Source organism: Aythya fuligula, chromosome 15 (assembly GCF_009819795.1).
Source record: "Aythya fuligula isolate bAytFul2 chromosome 15, bAytFul2.pri, whole genome shotgun sequence".
Lineage (NCBI taxonomy): Eukaryota > Metazoa > Chordata > Aves > Anseriformes > Anatidae > Aythya > Aythya fuligula.
This window is the reverse complement of record NC_045573.1, coordinates 13,200,693-13,223,878: the sequence shown is the minus strand read 5'-3', so window position 1 is coordinate 13,223,878 and position 23,186 is coordinate 13,200,693. Positions and strand designations below refer to the sequence as shown.

At 53.3% G+C, this 23,186-nt stretch overlaps 2 protein-coding genes across 2 annotated transcripts; both read right to left on the bottom strand.

Moving 5' to 3' along the window:
* Positions 1-6,413, bottom strand: AMDHD2 (amidohydrolase domain containing 2). Its single transcript, XM_032197890.1, has 11 exons — positions 6,165-6,413; positions 5,882-6,018; positions 4,977-5,116; positions 4,531-4,585; positions 3,931-4,143; positions 2,788-2,876; positions 2,408-2,552; positions 2,044-2,151; positions 1,288-1,356; positions 591-692; positions 1-194 (listed from the first exon to the last, which is right to left on the bottom strand). The coding sequence occupies exons 1-11, from the start codon at positions 6,245-6,247 to the stop codon at positions 106-108; spliced, it is 1,230 nt and encodes a 409-aa protein (XP_032053781.1). The 5' UTR covers positions 6,248-6,413; the 3' UTR covers positions 1-105.
* A 1,293-nt stretch (positions 6,414-7,706) lies between these two features.
* On the bottom strand, positions 7,707-23,179 carry ATP6V0C (ATPase H+ transporting V0 subunit c). The gene is made up of 3 exons (XM_032197478.1): positions 22,936-23,179; positions 14,343-14,526; positions 7,707-13,476 (listed from the first exon to the last, which is right to left on the bottom strand). Exons 1-3 carry the CDS (start codon positions 23,009-23,011, stop codon positions 13,272-13,274), a joined length of 465 nt encoding a protein of 154 aa, XP_032053369.1. The 5' UTR covers positions 23,012-23,179; the 3' UTR covers positions 7,707-13,271.
* Positions 23,180-23,186: the final 7 nt, after the last annotated feature.

Sequence of the window (23,186 nt, the reverse complement as noted above, 5' to 3'; positions counted from 1 at the left end):
AAAAAAAAAAAAAAAAAGAAGAGAAGTGGGGGGGGAGGGAGGGGTTACCAAAGCTGCTAATCACAGTGCCAGGGAGCCTCGGGAGGGCACCAGGACAGCCCAGCATCACATGCCTAACACATCCTGTCTCCAGACTTCCTCCCCTGCGATGTATGTGGCTTGCACATACAGGCTGTCATTCAGCATCAGGAAATCTGCAAGAGATAGGAGAGAAAGGAAGCAGCTGTCAGAGAAACAGAAGGCGGGCAACTGGGGCAGCCAAACCTGGCTGGAAAGAGCTGGGCTCTAGGGCTGTCTGGGTGTGGGACTTTCTTCCCACCCCAAACACGGCAGCAGGACAGCAGTGGAGCACCACCCTTGCTCTGCTCCCTGTTCATCTGAGATGCAGGGGCCTCTCCAAAGGGCTTGTGAAGCACCACCCCCACCCAAAAGAAAAAAAAAACACTGGAGCAAAACTCCACAGCAAATCCTGGGCAGGGTGGGTCTCCCCAGATCCCCCACCGCAGCGGCAGATAAAGCCAGCATTCGCAGCAGCCCCTGCTTTGCTCCAGCACATACGAGCCCTCATACCACCATCCCCATACCAATACCTGCATCAGAGTCGTAATCCAGGGTCCCCTTTTTGTGCTCAATCCCCAGGAGCTGGGCGGGATGCAGAGATGCCGCCTCCAGTGCAGTCTCTACTGAGCACCCTTGGGGTAAGAAGGGGGAGGCATTAGGGCAGCAAACAGCCCCATCACCATAGCAGCCCCAAACTCGTGGCTAAGGCAACTGGTAGCATGTCAGGGACCCATCTGGATAACCAAACCCACGCACAAGCCCCAGTGCATTTGCCAGCACCAAGGTCTTTGTCCCCTCCTATCACAACAGGGCACTAATACCTGGTCTTATTCCTTCTCCCCTAAACAGGAGGAGCTGGATGTGGTGGTTTTACACAGACCCAACACATGGGAATGCCCTTGTCACGTAAGCACAGGGCTAGGGAGCAGATAAGATCCCTAGGTGAGACAGCAGGAAGAGGGGAACTATCTAGGGTATGGGGAGATCATTCACTTCTAGCCCCTTTGTTAGGGAAGAGCAGGGCAGTTCACCTTAGTGCCACAGGTTAAAAGGAAACCTCCCCTCATAAAGGTACTCATCTCTGAGGAGAGTGCCACTGATAACAACCCTTCTCCTCACGTCTCGGGCAAGAGGGGACGTTCCCTGGCTGGGCAGACAGTTGGGAAGAGGTCTTGCTCTTCCCAAGCCGACACAAGAAGTAACAGCTTCTGGGTGAGGCTCGCTTACCTGTGGCTTCTAGGAAGTGTCGCACACACGCGTCCATGGTCGCTACGCTACCGCTCAGGGTCTTCGTGCCTGGGAAAGGAACAGGACAGTGCTGAGCAGGACCCCAAAGCGCAGAAATCCTGGGTCACAAGGAGCAAGCTGAAGGTCTCTCAGCCATTGCTGCCGAGTGATGGAATGAGGTGAGAGTGTCTGTGCTGACGGCGCAGAGGGAGTTACCGGGATGTCACCCTGCAGCTCCTTGTCAGGCCAGCTGGACTAGGTGAAACCCCAGCTCACAACACAGGCAGCTGCTGCCAAAGACAGAGGAAGGAAACTGACAAAAGAGCAACCCTTCCTTAGAATATCTTCCCAGTCTCTAACTGCCAGCAGATTAGGGAACTTAGCAAGAAGCGGTGGAGTTACAGAAAATACAAAGGACAGTAACTATACACGAGATCTTTCTGTCCTTCCTGACCCCACTACAATTTCTAGCATCCATACCACTGGACAAGAATGAATTCAAAGGTTTTGCAGACAGCTAAAAACCGTCAGATTCCTCCTCACTCCAGTCAGACGGGGCATTTCCCATCTTCACAAGGTGCCTCATTCTCCACAAGGCAAAGTCACGGCAGAGCCATTAACTGACTAGGCAACAAAACCCAGGAAGGTGGCAGAAGTGCTGCCTCACGCTGACAAGCACTGGAAGGTGTGCTGAGCTCTCCAGGAACGGGCACGAGTGGCAGTGCCATGCCACGCTCTGTCGCGAAAGGCACTTACCTGCAATGTAGGTGTTCAGCCCATCGATCTCCACCACCTGCTGGCCCAGGGTGTGCCGACCTGGTGCCAGCCCCATGCCAGCGATAGCATCCGTCACCAGCACCAGGCCTGAGGGAGGCAAGCAAATGCTGTGCTAGCTTTGAGGCCACTCCTATCGCAGCCCCGAGCACTGCGCCACGCGGACCCTCCCGGAGAGGGAGCAAGATGCCTCCAGCCACCTCCAGCTGAGGCAAGTGGGCCAGTGGATCACGCCACGGGGCAATGGCCTCTTTCAGGCAGCAAGAGTAGCACTCGTGGGAGACAGCACAGTGTTTGGGATGTTGTCACCAGGCTGGTGACTTGGCGTGGGCTTGGTATGGCTTACCCGAGGGGTGGGCTCGGTGGGCGATGCGCAGGGCAGCAGGGTTGGTGTGGATGCCATCAGAGATCATGCCATAGAAGACCCTCCGGCCAGCAGGAATCTTGTCACTCGTCAGCAGACCCACGATGCCAGGGTCACGATGGTGGAACTGCCCAAGGAGAGAGAGGAAAAACTGTTGAACGTCAACAGGCCTTGCAGGCTGAGACCCCTCCTGCCAGGGGATGCAGCTGCTGCCTCTACCCAGCGCTGCCTGGCTGTGTTTAGTGAAACCCCACTGCAAGGCCCGGTACAAAATACGCCCATGAGAATAAGCATTGATGGAGAGCGAGAGAGAAAGCACCAAAAGCAATGCCAGCACAGGGCAAACGCCCTCGACTACTCACCGGCAACATGGCATTGAAGAGGTGCGTGATGAAGGTAGCACCGTGCTGCACGGCCTCCTCAGCCTGGGAAAGATTTGCCACCGAGTGACCTGGGAACAGAGACCGCCGTGTGATTCTTCTGCCCACCGCTCCATTTATTTCCCCAGAGGGACTTCCAGGAGTAAAGATGCATCGTCACTAGGGCTCTGCTCTGATGCTCCCACCTGTGTTTGGGTCTGAGATGCCAGCCTCGTTGCAGAGGTGTCTGACTGAGCACGGGAGCCTCTGGCAGTGTTTCACATGAACAGGTTCACTGCTCACAACAGCCACCACCACTGCCTCGCTCCCACAGGCACTGCAGAGAGCTGCCTGCTGGTTGGGCTACAGGCCCTGGGATGTGCCTTCTGCCTACAGGTATTTCAAGGCTTTATGGAGAGGCGTCAAAGGAGCAGGGAACCAGCAGGCACTTTCCAAGAAAGAATATATCGATAAAACACAACTCAGGAACAGTTGTTTGCCCCAGCACAGGCAGCTTATCTAATGTGAACAAATCTCCCTGCGAACAGATTCTGTCTTTCTGTGATTCTTCTCATTACATGCCTGTGAGAGGCTCTGTACAAATACCCTTCTCGATTAAGGTTCAATTTCATCCCCCAAAAAACTTATAAAAATGCAGTAGAGGGAGAGGTCTCCAACACTTCCAGTTGAAAAACAGTTATCAAGACTCAACTGCAACCTTTGGAAAACAATTTCACCTGTCAAATAAGGCCTAAAGCAGCTGAACTTCAGAGTTTGAACCTTTCCACGTAGTCAGCCTTGAATTATATCTTTATTAACCGAAGGCTTTAAAAAAAAAAAAAAAAAAAAAAAGGAAGACTGCTATCATTTCCTGTTTTTCCAGCACCAGTGCATGTGTGCAAAACTGCAAGCACTCTTCAATCAACGACACTTGGCCCTTGCCATACGGAGGGCAACAGATTTGCAGCACCAGCCTAGGTCCCCATTTGTGATGTGTCTGTGTCCTCCATACAGGCCAGGGAAGGGGTGACACAAAGAAATGCCACCCAGCCCAGCCACATGGAGACACCATCAGGGATACCCCAGCCCCGGGCTGCCCGCGGCACAGACACAGCAGCTCCCCCGAGCCCCCTCCCCGGCCCTTACCGAGCGAGACGCAGATGCCCCGCTTGGTGAGCTCGCGGATCACCTCGCTGCTCCTCTTGATCTCCGGGGCCAGGGTGACGATCCGGACACAGTCCAGGGACCCGTAGGTGGCCAGCAGATCCTGGAAGGCACCTGCCTCGAAGGTGCGGATGCAGTGCTCTGGGTGTGCCCCCTTCTTCTCCTTGCTGATGAACGGTCCTTCCAGGTGGGCCCCTGCTCAGAAAGAAACAGAGTCACCACCAAGGGCTAAGAAACCTGCTGCGTCCACCCTGCCTGGGCCAAGCTCCTGCCTTTCTCCAACAGCAAAACACAGCTCGTGTAACTACGAGATCAGTACGACAAAAGACGCAGCACTGGAAGCGGCCAAGCCCCACAGCCATCCCTCTGCTGAAACCAAAAGGGGGGGTGGCAGAGGGCACAGCAACGGCTGGGGACAGGCTGAGGGAGAGAGCAGGTCTGTGCCCACCGGTGTATCCCCCCAACCAAGAGAGCTCCAGCCCCATTTGTGCCTTCCTGCAGCAGCTTCTTTCCTCTTATCAGGGGAAGTGACACTCTCCTAGAGTACCTCCAGGGAGGACAGCGAGCGGCAAGACCACTTACCCAGGATACCTGCTCCATGGGCTCCACCGTTTCTTACATTGATCTGAGGGAGAACCTGGAGAAAGGGATTTGTCAGACACCTCAGCCACGGTACCCCTGCCAGGCAAAGCAACCCAAACCCCAGGTCCCCACAGAGCTGGGCTAAGGGGACAAAAGGCCAAACAGCCCACAAAGAAGAAGCAAGCTGCAAGCCCCACCATGAAAGGCAGTGGGGCAGCTACCTGCTGGCCTGGAAAACATCACTGCCTCGCTGGTCTAAAGGTTAAGGGCAAGAAATCTGGGGTTGGAGTCCAACTCCTTATGCCCACAGCTTTTCCACCATGGCAGCTGTCTCGGTCACTGAAGCTCTGCAATGTCACCATCCCCAGCCCTCTCCACTCTTGGTACCAGCCTCAGCCCTTGGCTCTTTATCACCCCAAGGACGAGAGGGGGAGAAAGTCACTCACCTGGTGGTACACAGATGGAGGAGAAGTCACCAAAGTGGGACAGAAGGAGGTCACTCCATGGGAGAGTATTTTCTGACTGACCAGGTCAATCCCTGATTTGAAGTCATCTGTAGCCAGGGAGAAGTCCACTCCAAAGCCTCCTGCACCATGAACAAAACAAAGATTAAGCCTCCTCAGCAGAAAGGCAGCAGCTGCCCGGATCCTCCCCTCTAGTGGGGGACCAGACTCATGAACACCCACTTTCCCAACCCAAAACCGTGTTTTTTTTGTTTTGTTTTGTTTTTGTGTGTGTGTGACCAAAACAAACTGTGTGTGACCTGAGCAAGCCACTCAGTTCACATGGCATGAACTGGAGGCAAAGAGCTCCACCAGCACTCGTCCTGCCCCACATTCCCAGGGCTCTGCTAGCACAAATCCAGCCAACGCCATCCTACTGGAGCGCTTTTCCCTACAGAATCACAGCGTGTTGCAAGAAGCACCAACTTTTTATTTTGATGAAGAGAAAAATCTGAGTGTTTCCCATTAAAGAGAGGATCTAGCTTCTGACATGTTCTAGCAGAGAACAAAGCTCTCAGCACCCAGGAGAGAGCCACTGCAGGTACGGTTTGATCCCTTGGGAAGTCCTGCTCCATCCTCCACGCGTCCTTGGCAGCGTAAGGTAGGCAAACTACCAGCACAGGGACTACTGATGAAAGGGAGGAAAGCCGGGCTGAAAATACGCGTATCCAAAGCGGATCAGTGATACAGCAGCAGCAGCCACGGGCAAAACTGTTCTTTATGATTAGCTCAGTGGCTGCCAGCTCCCTCAGGTCGCTGGTGCCCTGCAGGAACACGCTGTGTGGTGGGCAGCAGGGTTTGAAGAGCAGGGGCAGACCAGCCCGGGGCCCGCCGTCCCTTCGCCTTACCGTTGATCTGCACGTCGATGAAGCCGGGGGCGATGATGCTGCCCTTGCAGTCCAGCTGGACGTCGGCCGAGCCCTTCTCGTCGAAGAAGAGCTTCTCCGGGTTGAGGATCTTCCCCTCCCGCACCCACAGGTCCTCCCTGCGGGGAGGCTGACGCTGGCACCGCGCCCCTCCCGGGGCTCCTCCCGGGGCAGCCCCGCACCGCCGGGACCCCGGGGAGCCCGGGGGGGGCCGCCAGGTGCCGCTGAGCCCCCCCCGCCGCTCCCCCCGCCGCTCCCCACTCACCGCTGCAGCCGGCGGTCCCGCAGGATGCGGCAGTTGGTGAACTGCGCGATGGGCGCGTCCGACACGGATTTGTTGGACGGCATCGTGGGGACGGGGCGGCCGGCCTGGCACCGGGGCAGCCCTGAGGGGGGGAGCGGGCAGCCGGGACGGGGCGGGACGGGGCTGCCCCGGCCTCCTCACGGCCCGCCCCGGGGCTCGGCCCCGTGCCCGGTGCCGCCGCTCCCTCCCGTGTGGCCGCGCTCAGCCCGGCCCGGCCCCGCAGGCCCGCATGGCGCCGGGAGGGCGCGGGGCCGCCACGGAGCGCCCCGGGCAGCGGGAGGGGTGCGGGGGGGGTGGGGGGGGGGGGCGCCGCCGGCCGCCCGTCACGTGACCGCGCTCCGGTGCCGAACGGGAGCTCCCCGCCCCGCCCCGCCCCGCCCCGTGACCGGCACCCGGGGGCCGCCATCACGGGAAGGGCGCGGCGGCGCCGCCATCTTGGGGAGGTCGCTGCCTCCCCCCGGGCCGGGGGGGGCTGCCCGAGGTGCTCCGGGCACACGGCGCTGCCCCCGGGGCCGGGGTGCTCGGGGACGGCACTGCCCGCAGGGGGGGGCACCGGGGGGCAGCGGAGCCCCCTCCCTGCTGACGGAGCCCCCGCTGCCGTCCCGCCGCCCCCCTACCCCCGGGTGTTCGTCACAGCTCGCACTCACTGCAGCCGTCTCCTCGTCACCTTGTTCTTGGCATTCTGCACACAAATAATATTCAGATTAGAAACATCTGGGGTAGCATCTTCTGCATTGGGTTTATCCCGATACGCTTAGATCTCCATGCAGAAGGTGGTCTAGAGGAACATCCCCAAGGAACCAGTGCTCAGCTCTAGCACAGATCAAAGCCCCCACTGCCTTTACCTCCACGAGCTCATGGAGCTACCAGCCGAGGATCCTGCAGCCCGCAGGGAGCCGTGATGTGGCTCCTGCACTGCCTGCTGTCATCGCTGCCACACGCTGACAGCTCTCAGTGCTGTCCGTGCTCCTCAGCATCGCTGAGCTAGTGGCTGGCATACACTGATGCCTTTGAGGAGATGCCGTACTGAAGCACCTTTTTGTCTTTTTGTCTGGCAAAGTTCGCTGGCCTGGGAGGTCAGATGAGAGGAATTAGCGGTGCCTAATGGCTTTTAAGTCTGTGAATTGTGACTAACTAACTTTGGATAAAGTTGACTCATTTCTCCCCGGGGAATGAGTCCGCCTGGAGGAAGCGCTCTGCGTTGTCGCCGCACATCGCACACACGGCACTGCCTGGAGCAGGCTCGCTGTGCTGCGTGGGGCCGGTGGGCTGCACTCACTGCGATGAAGCAATGCTGCAGGCCGTGCTGCATCCCACTCCTGGTTATTTACTTCTGGAGTGGCAACCCCAGGCAGACGCAGGCCTGCTAGATGCACCAGGCACTGAAAGATCAGCCGATCCTTGCCCCTGACAGCTGGCAGACAATCTGCTGCAAAGTGCTTACCTGCTTGGAAATCCGGCTAGGCACAACAGTATGCCAAAATAATCACACCAACAAAATGAAATTCAAACTCTTTATTGGCTCTGGCAAAGTAAGGCTTCTGGAGCCCCTCACTTCACTGTTCCAGTCTCAGTTTCAGGAAAAAATAACAATCACATGTAAGTCATTATTTCTTTTAAAAGTTACTTCTAAGCTGACAGCATTGCTGTAGGCAAGCTCCTCAGTTCATTCAACAAGTCAGCAGCAGCTGGGGGAGAAGACAATGTTCATTCTGTGCTCTAACCGCCAGCCCCCGACTTCTCTCCAGCAGACCATGCCACCAGCGATCCTTTTGATGTCTGCAGTCTCCGTGGGTAGAAAGGGAATCATGTTTATCTTCAGAACGTTAAAGGCAAGTACTATGCTTTGTTCTAATTAAAGTAGCTTCCCCAACCAAGTACTTCTAGATGTCTGCTTGCAGACACTTCTCCTTCCATCCTCTTTGCTCCACGTGGGCAACTGTCTGCTGCAGCAGCATCCAACTAGCGCTCACTCTAGTGTTTGCCTAGTTCGGTGTCCCACAGTATTGCAGAGACAAGTGTCTTATCTAGACTGTGTCTAGGCAAGGTGCTGATGTGAGCTCCTCTTATGAACCACACTGAGAAGATACGTGACAGGGAACGTAATTGTGCCTGAACATAACATTCCTGTCTAGCCAGGATTTAATTTGGATGAGGTTTCATGCTGTAGTTATTCCCTATCAGTCCACATGATGAAGCTACCTTTTACTGGCAGTAGGATACCAGTAAGGGCCATGGAAATGGAGAACCAGGAATGATGTTAGTTTAGCCCAAGACAACTACACACAACATAGTTTGGAGAATTTGGGACTAGGAATGGCTTCAGGCAGGTTTTACTTGTCACGGTTAAAATTATCCATTGCCAGGGACAACCAGCAGTACGTCAGTGGGAGGGATTTGTGGCTTTAGTAGAGGTAAAGAGACTCCAGACTCAGAAGATTAGAACATAAAACTGAACCTCAGGCCTGCTTATTTAAGAAAATAACTCTTTAGGGAGAGAAGTCCCCTTCCAAGCAGCTAAAACGCATGTCAAAAGGCATATCCAGCGCACAAACTGCCTGTAGCCAAACAGAGCATTTTCATATGAATGAACATGCTAAGAGACTTGTGACAGTAACTTTTCTCAGCAGTGGAAGAGGTAAATGAAAATACTGCTAGACACAGCAATGTCCGCAACAAAAGATCCTGCCTCACGGCCCACCCTGCTGACACACTTTCACCAAGCCTTTGGTGACAAATGAATGCAAAATTTCTAGGACACAAGCCAGAAGCGAACCACTGAATCAGAATAGTAGAAAATGGCTTGGACCTCTCATGCTGCTGAACAGAACAGCCTGTACTGAGATGACAGGTGTGGAAATTTACCTCATCGGTGCTGTAGGTGCGTCACCCGGCCCAACTTTATGTCACCCACCTGTCCTGCTTAAGGATTATCCTTTTGGATGCTCTCCCTTTATTCCTCAGTATTAAATTCTCCATGTCTTGCATCACCCACATTGCACACTCCACCTCTCATAATCGCATGCTCTTTCTCTCCACTGCCCCAGTAATAGGCTGAGAGAATCAAACTGTAGCTTCACTGCTTTTTCCTCAGCAAAACATTTTTTTCCAGGTTGAGTTATTTTTAGCCTGGCTCAGTTCCCAAATCAGATTCACTGCCTGGTCACATGAAAAGCTGTACCAGCACATTCAGGAGAAGCAGGGGAGCACGCACTACAGCTATGAAAGAAGGTACAGGTGCCAGAGGAGGATGGGCTTACGCTAGCTCTGCTGCTGAAAGAAGCAATTGTGGAGATGCAGCCTTGGCTTCCCTTTTTTTTTTTTTGTGTATTCACAAAGAGCTCTGAGAAATTTGTCTTAATGCACACAGACCAGGGATGCTGTTTGCATCCGTCAGCTGGAAACACTGCCAATCCTGGGAACTTCAGGGATTTCCTAAGATTGATCCTCAGCCTGCCTGAGGAAGACAGAACCATTAGGCGTAGGTGGTTATCACCCTCTCCTCTGCGGCTTGAGGCTATCCCATTACCCTCCCTCCTCAGAGCAAAGCTGGATGCTGTATGAACTCAGGTAACTGACACAAAATTTCTGCCTCCACTTCACTGTAAAATCCAGCAGGCAGACTGCTCAACCTCACACAAATCGTAAATGGGACACAGATCTTGAACTGCAAGCCCAGCTTTCTCCTCATTCACGTCCTTCTGCCTGGCTTGGTTTACACCATTATGGGCAGTGTTATTCCCAATTTCCTGTAATGCACCGACCCCAGGGTTCCCTTGGTACCTATGGGAGAAGAACAGGGCTTTCTCCAAACAGGAGTTACTTTATTGCAATTTTCAGATGCATTTGAAAAGTTACTGAAGTAGCCTTAAAAGCAGTCACTGACCAATCTCGTAGGTTCTGCTTCTAAAATAGAGCATTACATAATAATAGTAATTAAAAAAAAAAAAAAAAGTATGAAAGCTAAGGAAAAAAGTTGGCAAGCTCTATGAAGGCATTAACTATGCTGGCAGCATCTGACAGCAGGCATTCCTCACCTCACCTAGCCTGAACTGACTGCGAAGGGACGCTTACCCTCTGCTGCTGCAGAGCCATCCCACTCCCTTCTCTCACTGCAGGGCTGACTCACTCTGCAGTGCATGCAATCTGCCACACTACAGGGAACTATTTATGTGCTGGTAGACACCACCTCTTCTGAATCAGGCACTCTACAAACTGTCATTTCATTATCTGAGGCTGCCTGTTCTGTTCTTCCAAACCAACCCGATCCCTCGCACACGGAAATGCACAGATCTGGATGTGAGTTAATGCAGGAAAGGAACTCAAATGTCCACAATTTTCTGGAGCAAAGAAAATTTTGAGAAAGTTTTTATTGAATCACTTGAGAAATTTGCTGACACAGTAGCACCAGCAAAGGACTTGAAATGCAAGCTTTCACTTGGGAGTCACCAACGAGGACCTAGAACATGGCTGCAAAAGAAATGCTCAGCCAAGGCATCAGACTCAAATTGGTAATCGTGCTCAGTGTATTTGCAGGTACTCAGTGCATAGCAGTCCTTCACCTATGTATGAATTTTGTTTTATGCCTTTCTCCGGACTCGCATGGGTTTACAATAATAATGAGGAAGGCTTGATGTCCCAAGGCACAAATCAAAATGCTGAGGGTGTTTTACCTACATTTGGTTACCTCAGTATCCATCACCACTCTGGGCCTATTAACTGCCACTGCGGCACCACAGGACATTGGGATCTTAAGGAGTTCCTATAGAATGGTATAAAAAAATTTAAATTACCTTTTCTTTTTTTTTCCCCTCACAGAGGTGAGAACTACCTGTTTAGATGTTCTCAAATACATTTGCTCATATTCTCCTAATCTGGCTAAAAACAAAGCTGGCAGCTAGTCCTGCCTAAAGAAGATAGAAGTTCTCGAACAGCTGCACCCCAGCCAGGCACATCTCCCCTCCTGCTGCACAATCACAATGCAACTCCTCAGAGCAGAGCTGCAAGACAGAAGCGTATGCGGCATGCTTTCCAGAGCCTGAATCCAGCCTTCAGGCCTCCAAGCTGCAAGCTCAGCCAGAACTTTTTGCAGAAGTAGCAGGAAGACACTCACTGCAGAGCATTATGCTACAGTTTCCACAAATGTTTAGAATGCCTAGGTAAAGCTTTATAGTCTGTTTTTGCTCAGGAAAAAGTGAGCAACACGATTCAGATCAGGAAACTGAGGAAATTCTCCCCTTCCCATCCAATGCTTCAGAACTCCAGGATTTTCCACAAACCAACTATCTCTGCACCCTGCCCCAACCCCAAAGCACTACGGTACCACTGCTGGGACTCACCAAGTAAAGCCACTCTGAACATAAAAGCAGGAGCACCCCCAAGCCCAGCAGCTGACAGCACGTTACATGCATTCACACCATCCTTTTAAGAAACAAACCAGTTAATTGATTAATAATTAGTGATAACCAACAATATTACCAAGTGGTCCCTAGGCTAGAGACAAGCTGCTCTGAAGGTGCATGACTTACCACCAGGTTAGAAGCTGTATTTGTGTTACCCAAGTCGCTCCCAGAGCTCTGACAGCTGGACACAGCTCTTCATTACTTCAGACCTGTTTCCTACACAGGTATACACGAGGTGCAGCACTGCCCAGCCAGATCATTGATTATCAAGGTGTTTCTAAGTATCTACGTTTAACAACACTTTGGCTAGAACCAATAAAAGCTTCCTCTGTTCCCCAAACTATGCAAGTAAGATTAAGGTGACATACATCCCAAACACAACCTGGAACAATTGCCATGGCTCCAACGCATCTCCCGTGTTTGCTCCAGTGTTGCTGTGACATTCAGATATCCCCAAGGCAAGAGGAGATTGCTTCAGTATTTGCTAGCTGCAAGAGCAGAACTTCTCAGCTTGAATGCTCCTGATTTGGAAGTTAAAAATACGAGTTCTTGAATGAACCCATTTTGCTGATGAGACTATTGTTCAGGTACTCCAGCAGCAATTGCTACTCACAGTGCAGCTTTCCATCCAGCCAAGTTTCTGCAGTGCAATCAGAAGGACAAGCTGCCTACAAGCTCCTTGGCAGCTCCCGTTCCTTGTCACATGCTGCAGCCAGCACCCTTGCGACATGACTGGGCCTGGTCAGGTCATGCTGCAGTCAGCTACACGGCACCGCTGTACAACACAGAGCAAAATGCACCAGGCAGGCAGGGGGCAAGCACTGCAGCAGCCTCACATTCCTGCTCTCAAGTGCTCCCCTGTGCAGCAGTTGGAAGCAGCAGTCATTGCTCTTTGACCACGAAGAGGGAATGCTTTAGCAGTTGATGACATGACTCTTGGTGCAGTGCTCAGTCACTTGGAAGAACCTGCCTCCCCTCCAGGGAATCCCTCCTCCTCCTAAAGGAGCAGCTAAAGCATTAAATCAGAGGCAGAGGAGTCATTACAGCAATGTAGTGAGGAATTTTTATTTGGAAACATGGTATAAGTTTGTAACCCAACACTGGGTGCACAACTCTGATGCCAGAGCATACGCAGTTACTACTGAAACACGGGAGTGTTTCGGACAATTGCTGTAATAAAACACGAAATTCTCATACTCCAATACCAGGACACTACAGCAATCTTTAGAATCAAAGTTACATCCAAGGAATTCTCTGCACTTACAATTGACCCCACAGTGTAATCTACCTATATATAAGATTAATATATATAGCATGGGAAATTGAAAATCCTTGCTCCATAGATGTATGAACATGTCAAGTCTTTTATAAATAAACATCCAGTGAAGAGAAAAATTACATTTCTAGTTCATATTTATACATAAAGTACTAACAGCAATGGGTGGAAAATTGCACGCAGGCCACCCCAAGCCATGCAACAGGCTTGGAGCAGCCCATCCAATTTAATATTGAAATACACACAGGACAGACGAGTCACTAACGTACATTGCGCATTTACAAGAGATCAACTACCAAATTGGGACAACTGTACACATTGGAGAAACCATTTTCATTCTGGAGCTTTAAATGTTGATTTGTTACATCTCTTTACATCATACTGCGACATTTACTTTGTGGAGAGGATAAGGGCAACAATGAGGCCATAGAGACCCAAGACTTCAGCAAAGATCAAAATCAGGATCATGCCCACAAATAACCTGGGCTGCTGCGCTGTTCCCCGTACACCTGCATCGCCCACGATGCCAATGGCGAAGCCAGCAGCCAGCCCACTGAGGCCCACGCTCAAGCCAGCGCCCAGCTGAAGAAAGCTCCTGTGGGACAGAGAAGGAAAGATTCAGTGGCAAGCAACAGGACACCCAACCCTCTGACTTCAGGCTAAACTCCCCGCCCCATTATTCTGCCACAGCACAGCCAGGTCATTCTAAGGCCTCTTGCGCTGCAGGAGTTATACATGTTAACCCCTCCTGTATGTCAGACAAGAACAGCCTGATTTTCCAGGCAGGGGTACCTGCAAAGGACCTTTTCTACCTGTTCTACCTTGGATCGAGGCTCACTGCTCAGCCAAACACAGTGCTCACCTGCTGTAGCTCATTCAGCGGCATCGGTACCGATTGTTAGGCCTCACAGAAGCATTGTTCTGCTCTGACAGCCACGCCAGTTCCAGCTCTTCTCAGAAGTTGAGATTAAGTTTCAGACTATAGCTGGCACGAAGGTACGATGTACAGCCTGAGGATTGCTTTACCAAGATGTAAAGCAGCAAGCATTGTTAATTATTCATTGGCACTTCCCAGGCAACAGGAGAGCTATTCAGACCTTCATTAACTCCTGGAAAAACGTGTGCACTCCAGCTCTAGAATCTGATACCACGAAACAAACTCACCCTCCTATCCCCAGACTGTCTGTACAGTTTCATTCAAGCCATAAACCATGACATTACTTGCAGTGATATTGCCTGCTGTTACGATGTTAGCTAATACTCCACTACCCGTGAGGCTAAGGCCCTGTGTAGGACAGCTGAAATCCAGTCTGTACTGCAGAGCTCGGGTTAGGAGCATTTCGCATTTACAGCCAGCTGTGCTAACAGTCCTCCCAGGGTCTTCAGCAAAATCTACCCATTCAGCAGCAGCAAAATATTGATAGAACAGACTTCAGTGACACCAACAGGGATATAACTTACTTGAATAGTGTGATGGAAGGTGAAAGGGCATTGGCAATGAGGACCGCCACTACGAGGCCGTAGATAGCTATAATACCCGCCATGACGACAGGAATAATTGACTTCATGATGAGCTCAGGCCTCATGACAGACATGGCTGCAATACCCGTGCCGCTCTTTGCGGTTCCATAAGCGGCTCCCAAGGCTGGAAGGTAAAAAAGAAAACATTAGGCAGGTCCCCAAATAACACGGCCTTTGTTACACTGCAGCATTAGGACAGCCGAGGTCAGCAAGAGGAAGGATTGTGCAAGTCAAAGAGTCACTTGACTGCTTGGTTTGTCAGACGGGAATACTCCCTTAGGGGATGGGGAAGTGACTTACCAGTCCCAGACTGGAACTAGATAAACAAAATGGTGCCAGTCAAGTACCACTGGCCACAGAACATCCTCTAAGAAGCCACCCTGCCGTGAGGCTAGCCACACACCCCTGCAGACACATTCTCCATTTAGTAGCCAAATCCCAAGGTCTGAATATGAACACGTTACTTCAGCATTTGTGCCCTCCCAGCACCCAGACTGCAGAGGCTCAGTTGAACTAGAGAAAAAAAGTGTGCGTCTTGTTACTGCAGGGGGATGTTGCCTGACAGAAGTAGGTTTTCCCATTGCTGAACTTTGAGATACTTTGGGTGCATTTAAGAAATCAGCCCATGTTTAACGAGTTGCCTTGTGCTACCCTTCACGGGGCCTTTTCTACCACAAAAGGCATCTGGTCGGTGCTCTGACCTGGCGTTAAGCACGCAGTTTCAGCTCCATGAGAAACATTTTGAAGCTGCAATGAACACTCATATTATTGCTGCGCTTCAGCCCTTGAAGGGACTCCTTCCATGCACACCCAGCCTGTGAAGGATTCAGGATTGCAGCCGCTGGAGCCACAGAACAGAACAGCACAGCTCACAGCTTAGGGATGGTTACAATAACTGTACCCTGAGGCCCGCTGATCACCTTGGCAGATATTTGAACATGCAGCCACTAACACACAAACCCAAAGCTTGTTTTTCAAGGCAGAACACAGGCTTGTCACCTTAGGTGAGAGCTGCTAGAACCAAGAGTTCCGAAGTACTACCCCAAAAAAATAGCTTCTGTCCTGAAAGTTTTATACCAGTCTCACAAGAGCTTCAATGCCTACCTTGTTCTGTGATTCTGGATTACTCAGGAAGACCCCTTTTCTTTCAGCCACATGCTGCAGCATTTCAGAAACCTCTACCTGTACTCACTGCCACCCAGGAGACAGCACGCAGCCATCCACAACCACGCTTGAAGCAGCACAACCAGCTCTTTACAAGGGAAAGTTTTTTCAGACACCACCAGGTTGACATTCAAAGGTAACAGTCCTGTTTAACTACAGTGAAACTTCTTTTGCCTGCTCACCAGGGTCACTGGAGAGCATTAAATCTACAGGGATTTCAAGTGCCTGGACTGTTCAGGACTTCTTATATTCAACTCTGGTCCATCACTTTTAAGAACTGAGTTTTCTCTAGCAGAGGCTGTTCCACGAAGACCTGCTGCTGCCTCTTACACCAGTTTTCAAGTGCAGAATGTCGCACGTGGCCCAAAGGAGTTGCTGAGGTATTCAGAGGGCTTAGGCTAAGCACTTCCCCAATTCTCAGTATTGGGAGGCAACTTCATGCAGCCAAGAGCTGAGCAGTAATCCTCCTTGCTTTGCATTGCAAAACTTCAGAAGATTAATGAGGGTTCTACTGCTGCAGTAACACAGGACTCACTACCAGAAGTTATTTTAGTTACAAAGACTTGAACAGAAAGCCTCATCAACTACAAATTAGTTCTGCATTAGCAAAGCTCTTTAGCCTCCTGTAGCCTGGATCCTCTTCCTTTTAAAGTCTTAGCTATAAAGGAGGCAGATGTAAAAAGCTGCTCAGGACTAGACCACTCCAATTCTGCAGCTTTCTTGGAAGCACAAGCCAAAACCACGAGACAAGTTTCACCTGGAAATGCAAGCTAAGCCCCAAAAAAGCGTATAAAGTCAAACAGCAATATCAATGATTCTACTGCTTAGGATAGCTATGGAGTTACTCTAGCTGGAATTAGGAAGCCTTTCTTCTGGAGAAGTATTTCCTAGGGGCTGGATACCAGGGGAATCAAGGTTCAGACTGTCTACATCCAGACCAAAGCATTTGGCAGAGGCCATTTCTCTACCTAACCTTTTTTAGTTCTCTCCACAAAGAGAAAAGGCTTGCAAGAGAAGCAAAGTTCACTACTCGAAACCAGATCAGTCACTACTTCCTCCCAGCCTGAAGTTACAGAGAGGCGTTGCCATTCATGTGGCAATGGATTACAGCAGCTGGTTTTGTAACACCACTTCCAGAAAGCCAGCCTGCTTCGGCTTTCGGGGCAGGATGATGATCAAAGCAAGCTTGTTAATTCCCAGTTATCAGTTCCCAATTCTACAAGACAGGCAACTTACACCTTTCACTGCATTTAAATGCATTAACATATGAAGGGCAGCGAGCTGTCACACAGCTCGAATTCTGGGGTGGTGCTGAAGAGCTACTACAGTCCCAGCAAGACGGCCAAACGCCACACACCCAGCCCCAGAGCTTGGCACAGCTGCGGCTTCTTGTTCAGCAGCATCTCCACCAGCAGGCTTACACCAGAGCTCGCTGCACCTCCACTGCCTTACAGCTCACTCTTCACTAGCCCGAGAAGCGCTCCTCGCACAGCTCTGTTACAGCAGCACTGCATTCCCGGAGCACAGCCCCACCTCCTTCCACCAGCGGCACCTCGGCCAGCTCCACACCCCCTGCCACCTGCTAATGCTGGAAGCAGATGCGCTTCGCACAGCACTAGAACGCGGTGGATGAATTTGAAGGCTGCTCTCTGAAGTCCCAGAAAGCCAGGTGTGAAGAGAGTTGTGGAAGTAATGGGACCAACTTCTGTAGCTGCAGTTAGGACATTCAGTAAGGTCACGCACTGAGCACGGTAATCTTGAGCTAAGATAGCTGCCCGTCACCTCAGGTGACATCCCCTCAGTAAGGAAGGGGCTACTGCCAAGAGAATTACATTGCTTCTGGGAAGCTCTGCAGGCACACACAGACAACTTCTGCAGTCAGATGTGCACCTCCCGTGACTGTAAGAAGCCTTCAAGTCCAAGAACCCCTTGCAGACATATTGCTTCTTGCAGTCTCAGCAGCTGCAACGAACCCACCCGTGCTCAGCCCAAGCATACAGAAGGGCAGCAGCAGCCTCACACAGCGCAGCACCATCGGGTCCCTTCGGAGCCAGTGCCTTCCACCATGGGAAGGTGTCTGCACACAGCAGGGGCAGAGGAAAGGCTTCCAGCACGTGAATGAGCTGCATTTCCTTGCATTTGGAAGTGAGCGAGTGACACAAGTCAAACTTGCAGTGATACCAGACAGCGGCACTGCAATCGGAAATCTGAGAGATCATCCCGGATAAAGGCTTGCCTCTGGAGCCTGTCATAATTATCCGACATCAGAGGGGCTCCCACACGCAGCAGGCAGTCCTGCCTTGAAGCAGACAGGAGGCATGGCTTCACCTGAGGACCTGCTCATTCTCGAGCAGTTGTCAGCCAGCTGGAGAACTCCGCAGGAGGCTGCACCCAGGTCAAGTACAGCCCTTGCTGTGCCGTTCCAGGAACTCAGTCATTTTCAAATGAAATATTTCCATTTTTCCCCCACTGGTGTGCTTGGTGTGTCTCCACACCAAGTTCACCACAGCTCTGCACCAGGTGACAGTAACACTCCATGGACGCCTTGAAGAAAAGCTGTTCAGGCGCACATCTGCATCTCCCCAGGAAGGGCAGCTACAGGAGCAGCACCTGAGCCCGCACACACCCCGACCTCGCTGGCTGAGGGCCGCAGCCCATCCCCAGGGATCACGGGGGGAGAGATGAGCATCCTACAGCTCCGGAGCTGCTCCAGCACCAGGGAGGCTGTGCTTCCCTGTCCTCCCCTAAGCACGCAAGGGCACGTGGATTTATGGAGTCAGAATGGTTTGGGTTGGAGGAGACCTCAAAGGTCACCTGCATCCAACCCCCACCAGGTGCAGGGACCCCTCCCAGCACACCAGGTCGCTCACAACCCACCCAGCCTGGCCGTGGGCACTGCCAGGATGGGGCACCCACAGCTTCTCTGGGCAGCCTGGGCCAGGGCCTCACCGCCCTCTGAGTAAAGAATTTCTTCTGGATATCTAATCTAGATCCACCCTCTTTTAGTTTAAAACCATTCCCCCTTGCCCTGTCACTACACCCCTGCCAAAGAGAGCGCACTGTGACCTTTCCTATAACTCCCTACAGGGGCTGGGAGGCCTCTGTGGGGTCTCCCCGGAGCCTTCTCCTCTCCAGGCTGAGCACCCCCAGCTACCCCAGCCAGGCTTCACAGCAGAGGAGCTCCAGCCCCCGAGCATCCTCACGGCCCTCCTCCAAACCTGCTGTAACAGCTCCGTGTCCTTCTTGTGTTGGGGCCCAGAGCAGAGGGGCACAATCCCCTCCCTGCCCTGCTGCCCACGCTGCTGTTGGTGCAGCGCAGGATGCTGCGAGCACACCCTGCCAGCTCACACTGAGCTCCTGCCAGCCAGCACCAAGCGCTCAGAGCTCCTTGCAGACTCCAGTAAGCTCAGAGCTAGCAGCTTGCAGCACTGTCAAAATCGTCAGAATCAGCCTGCAAGGCTAACAGGCAATCGCTCCTGTTCAGCACGTTTGGGAACTGAAGTGTTTTCGAGTCGCAGCTCCTCATGGTTTTGCTGCAGAAGCAGCAGCCCAAAATAAGAAGGGGTACGAGTCAGCTGCCCGAGGAGCTGGGACTTCTGCAGTTGGTCCTGCGTGCAGTCTGCTACACCACACAGAAGCCAGGAGCATTTTTAATCGGTATGGTAGGAGCTAACCTCCCCCAGGAGCACTGACTTACTCCAGCAAGCAGCAGGGCACACTGGTGCCACCAGCACCAGGCCTGGTGGCTCGTTACTTACATTCCTTTATCACATCAGCCCTCCTGCAACCCCCAGATGACCCATTTCGGGGTGCACCACTCCACTGCAGGTGCTGGCTGCGGAGATGCCCCACGTACCAGCCTGGAGGAACACTCACAGCTCACACCAGCCGCTCACAGGAGGCACCCACAGCTCCCAAGCCTCATTTCCGAAGCGTGTTCAGCAATGTTCAGACACGCACGTGGCCCGACCAGCTCGGCCTTGTGCTCCCCACTGCAAGGGAATAAGCCCAGCAGGTTGTGCTTTGCTGTTTTGTGAAGGCAGCAAGCAGGCAGAAGCACACTGCTGTGAAGCTACTTTTTTATTTTTTAAATCACCTAGAGCTTGATCAGGCTGTAGTTTCTCAGCCTGCAACCAGTCGGACTCTGGACAGACCGCAAAGGCTCCTTCTAGGAAGGAAAAGGAAGTTGACCAGCAGGTCCTGAGGCACCTGGCAGTCATCTCAACTGCTACTGCTCTGCGTGCTCCCACCAGGGGGCAAACACCTCCAGGCTTCAAAGTCTGCAGTGCCTTTGGGATGAGACAGGAATCCCACCATGTACAAAGCACAAGCAGCACAACACCTGCTTCAGCCAGGTCTTGCAGAGCCGATAGTTAAGGACTGGTTCTGTTTGTACCGATGCCAGATCTGATTTCCAAGTTCCAGACCCTAGAATTTGCTGAGTGGAAATTACATCCTAACTTGTAGCTGCCCTGACCCACTGAGTGCTCCTGCCCCAACCACTCGGCCTTTAGAGTTCTTTTGATTTGGAACAGAGACCGCCTCTGTTCTGCCATTTCGTTTTGTTACCTGCAAGTTGCACCCAAGGAGCCTGCAAGCTCCTCTTCCATGAGGTCCACGCACCCCTACTGCAGCTCCCCTCCCACCAGGAGCCAGCATTTCAGGATGCACAAGTGCCATTTGCCCTCGAGGGTACCAACTGGAGCCACGCAGCCTTCCAGAGCCAGTCTGCGCAGGGCTGTGAGCTGCAGGAGTGCTGCTCTGAGCCAGCCATTCCAGGGGGTGGGGTATGCACGGGTGGGACGGCCACTTAATTAGCTTAATTAGCTTGCCAACAGCTACAGCACTGGGGTCCCTAGTTTAAAATAGAGTATTTTGTTAAATATGCAGCAGCAATGTGAAGCAGGACACAGGATGAACCTTAACACTGCTGGCTAGAGCCCTCTTCATCAGCAGCCTTGCAGATGCCTGACCCAGCACCCACGCCAGCTGATGCCCCCCCCCCCAGCAGGACCCCAGTTCCCATTCTGGGGGCCCCAAGCAGTGAGCCCAGGCCACCACATCCTCCTGGGAGACTCAGCACGCACAGCATCAGGCAGCTTTTCCCAACATCGTGCTTCTTCATTTCTGGCAAGCAGAAGTCACATGGAAAAGCCTCTACAATTTGATCACTCAACAGCGCCTGACACTGAGCCAGCTCCGTGTCCTGCACATGGGGAATAAAGGAACCCCGGCCACCAGAACGGGTTGGAACCAGCCGGTGAGTGAGCAGGCTCCACGACAGCCAAGGTCACAGCAGCCTCCTTCAGCCTCCCGAGCTGCTATCAGCACTGGCTGACCAGAACGAGTTCTGCTATCTCTGTAGCATCAGCTGTTAATGTGCAAACATCAAACAGCACTGCCTGAAGTTGCCTGTTTTCACATCAAACTAGCCCGGACAGTATGAAACTCACCATGTTTACTACAAACAGGCCTCTGAAATCCAAACCCCACAAGAATCTGATCTTTAGATCCGTGAGTCAGACGTGATCACCGAGCCAGTTAACACCCATCTTTAGCTGCTTCTGCGCTGTTTGTCCAGCCAGCCTTGGGTCCTTGCTCTGAAGTTTGCTTTTAGAACAGTTCAATTAGCATCAGCACATGCCACGGAACCACATCCCAACCCAGAAAGCTGCATGACAAGGCAAGTTTCAGCTCACCCCATGCTGGCACCCATGCCAAACTTCCTTAAACAAGTTACTTCACTAAACAAGCAATTCAGTTATGTTCACAACTGAGAAATAGTTCTGCATCAGCAGTATCTGCATTCCATTTAGATTTCCTCCAGTAACGAGCTCACCAGATGTGCTTAGGCCCCAACAAGAGACCAAACGGCTCCAACTTGCTGCTCTGAGGATCATCTGACTCTGCAACAGCAGAGCAGTCACATACCAGCAGCACTGTAGGTACCAAACCCTCAGCAGCACAGCTTCAGCACCCAGAGATACCCAGCACCACCCTTCTTGAACTTGCAGCCTCCCAATACAACGTTCACCAAACCTGCAGCATCTGGGTGGTTTCACTTCTAGCTCAGATGTGCCAAGCGAGGCTTTGGATTTTTATTAGAACGTTGACTCATCTCTGCGGCCCTCACCGTGCCTTCTGCTGAAGCAAACAGCACAAAGCCCCTGGAAGGCCGCACACTGCTCTTCTGCTCCCAGTAGGATTTTGGGAGAGGAATTAAATACTGAGCTGCCTTGAGGAAACAGTCATTGAAGATCTTAATCACCGCCACTACCGAAGGCACTCACCTGCCAACCCTCATTTCATTTTTCTCCTACAACCAACTCGGTCTATTCCTCTGCTGCTGTCACCAGCTGACAGGCAGGTCAAGCAGTCTCAGGTTGGCTTCCATAGCACTCCAGGCAGTTTTCAGGAAAGCCCTAATGTGTCAGGCACGAGTACAGTGTTTGAACTCCACGGCAGCAGGCCACTAGCTGCCATCAGCCCCAGATATCTGCATCCTGCTGCTGGGCACTACCCAAGACTCGACACACCCAGCCAGGCCTTTCCATGGCAAGCGACGAGCCATGAACACCACTGGGGTGAAACCAGCCACCGGTCCACACCACCAGCACAGCTGAACAGCTGCCCCTGGACATTTTACAGCCTCCTGTACACTTCACTCTTCACACAGCCTGACCTACCGCATGACTCAACCAGGAACAGCTTCTGCAGGCTCGCCTTCCGGATCTACCTACCCTCTGAGGGGCTGCTTTAGTGCGAGAGAAGCCAAGGGCACGGGCAGCAGCAACACACACACAGCTCGAGGCAGAGCCGGCTCCGAGGCCGAGCGCTTCCCCTGCTCAGCTGGGAGCCTGGCTGGGGGGGGGGGCAGCCAGTGCAAGCAGCTCCTCAGAGGCGCTTCACCCCATGGCTGTGGGGCTATTACCGCATCCCTCAGCACCGGGGCAGCCCCGTGAGGCCCCCCCAGGTGGCACCGCACCGGGGGCTCCCCCGCACGGCCCCGGGAGGGTCCCCGCAGCCGGGCCCGGGATGCGGGGTGGGGGGGTGGGGGTTGGGGGGTGCCGAGGCCGCAGCCCGGGGCCGCCCCCGCCGGCGCCGCAGTCACGTGGGGGGGGCTCCGCGGTGACGTCACGCGCGCAGACCCCTCCGCCGCTGCCGGGTGCCCGGATGGAGGGGGGGGGGGCGGCGCGAGCCCCTCCCCGGCGCGCTCCCGGGGTGGGGGAGGGGAGGAGGGGGGGGGGAGGGGGCCGCAGCCGCCCCCGCAGCGCCCGGCGCGGCCCCGCGCGCACCCCGCGGAGAGGGGGGGGAAGGTGCCGGGAGGGCCCCGCTCTGCCCCCGCAGCCCGCCCCGGCCCCGCGCTCACCGCTGAAGACCATGGCGGCCGAGGCGCCCATCACGGCGAAGAAGGAGGCGTACTCGGGGGTGCTGTCGGACGACATGGCGGCGGCGGCGGGGGAGGAGGCCGGGGCGAGGCGAGGCTGCGAGCGGGGAGGGCGGCAGGGGGGGAGGGCAGCAGGGAGGCCGAGCTGCGCTGCTGCTGCTGCGGCGCCGTCCTCCGCGGGCAGCGGCCGGCCACAAAATGGCGGAGGCGCGGCGGGGCGGGGAGAGGCGGGG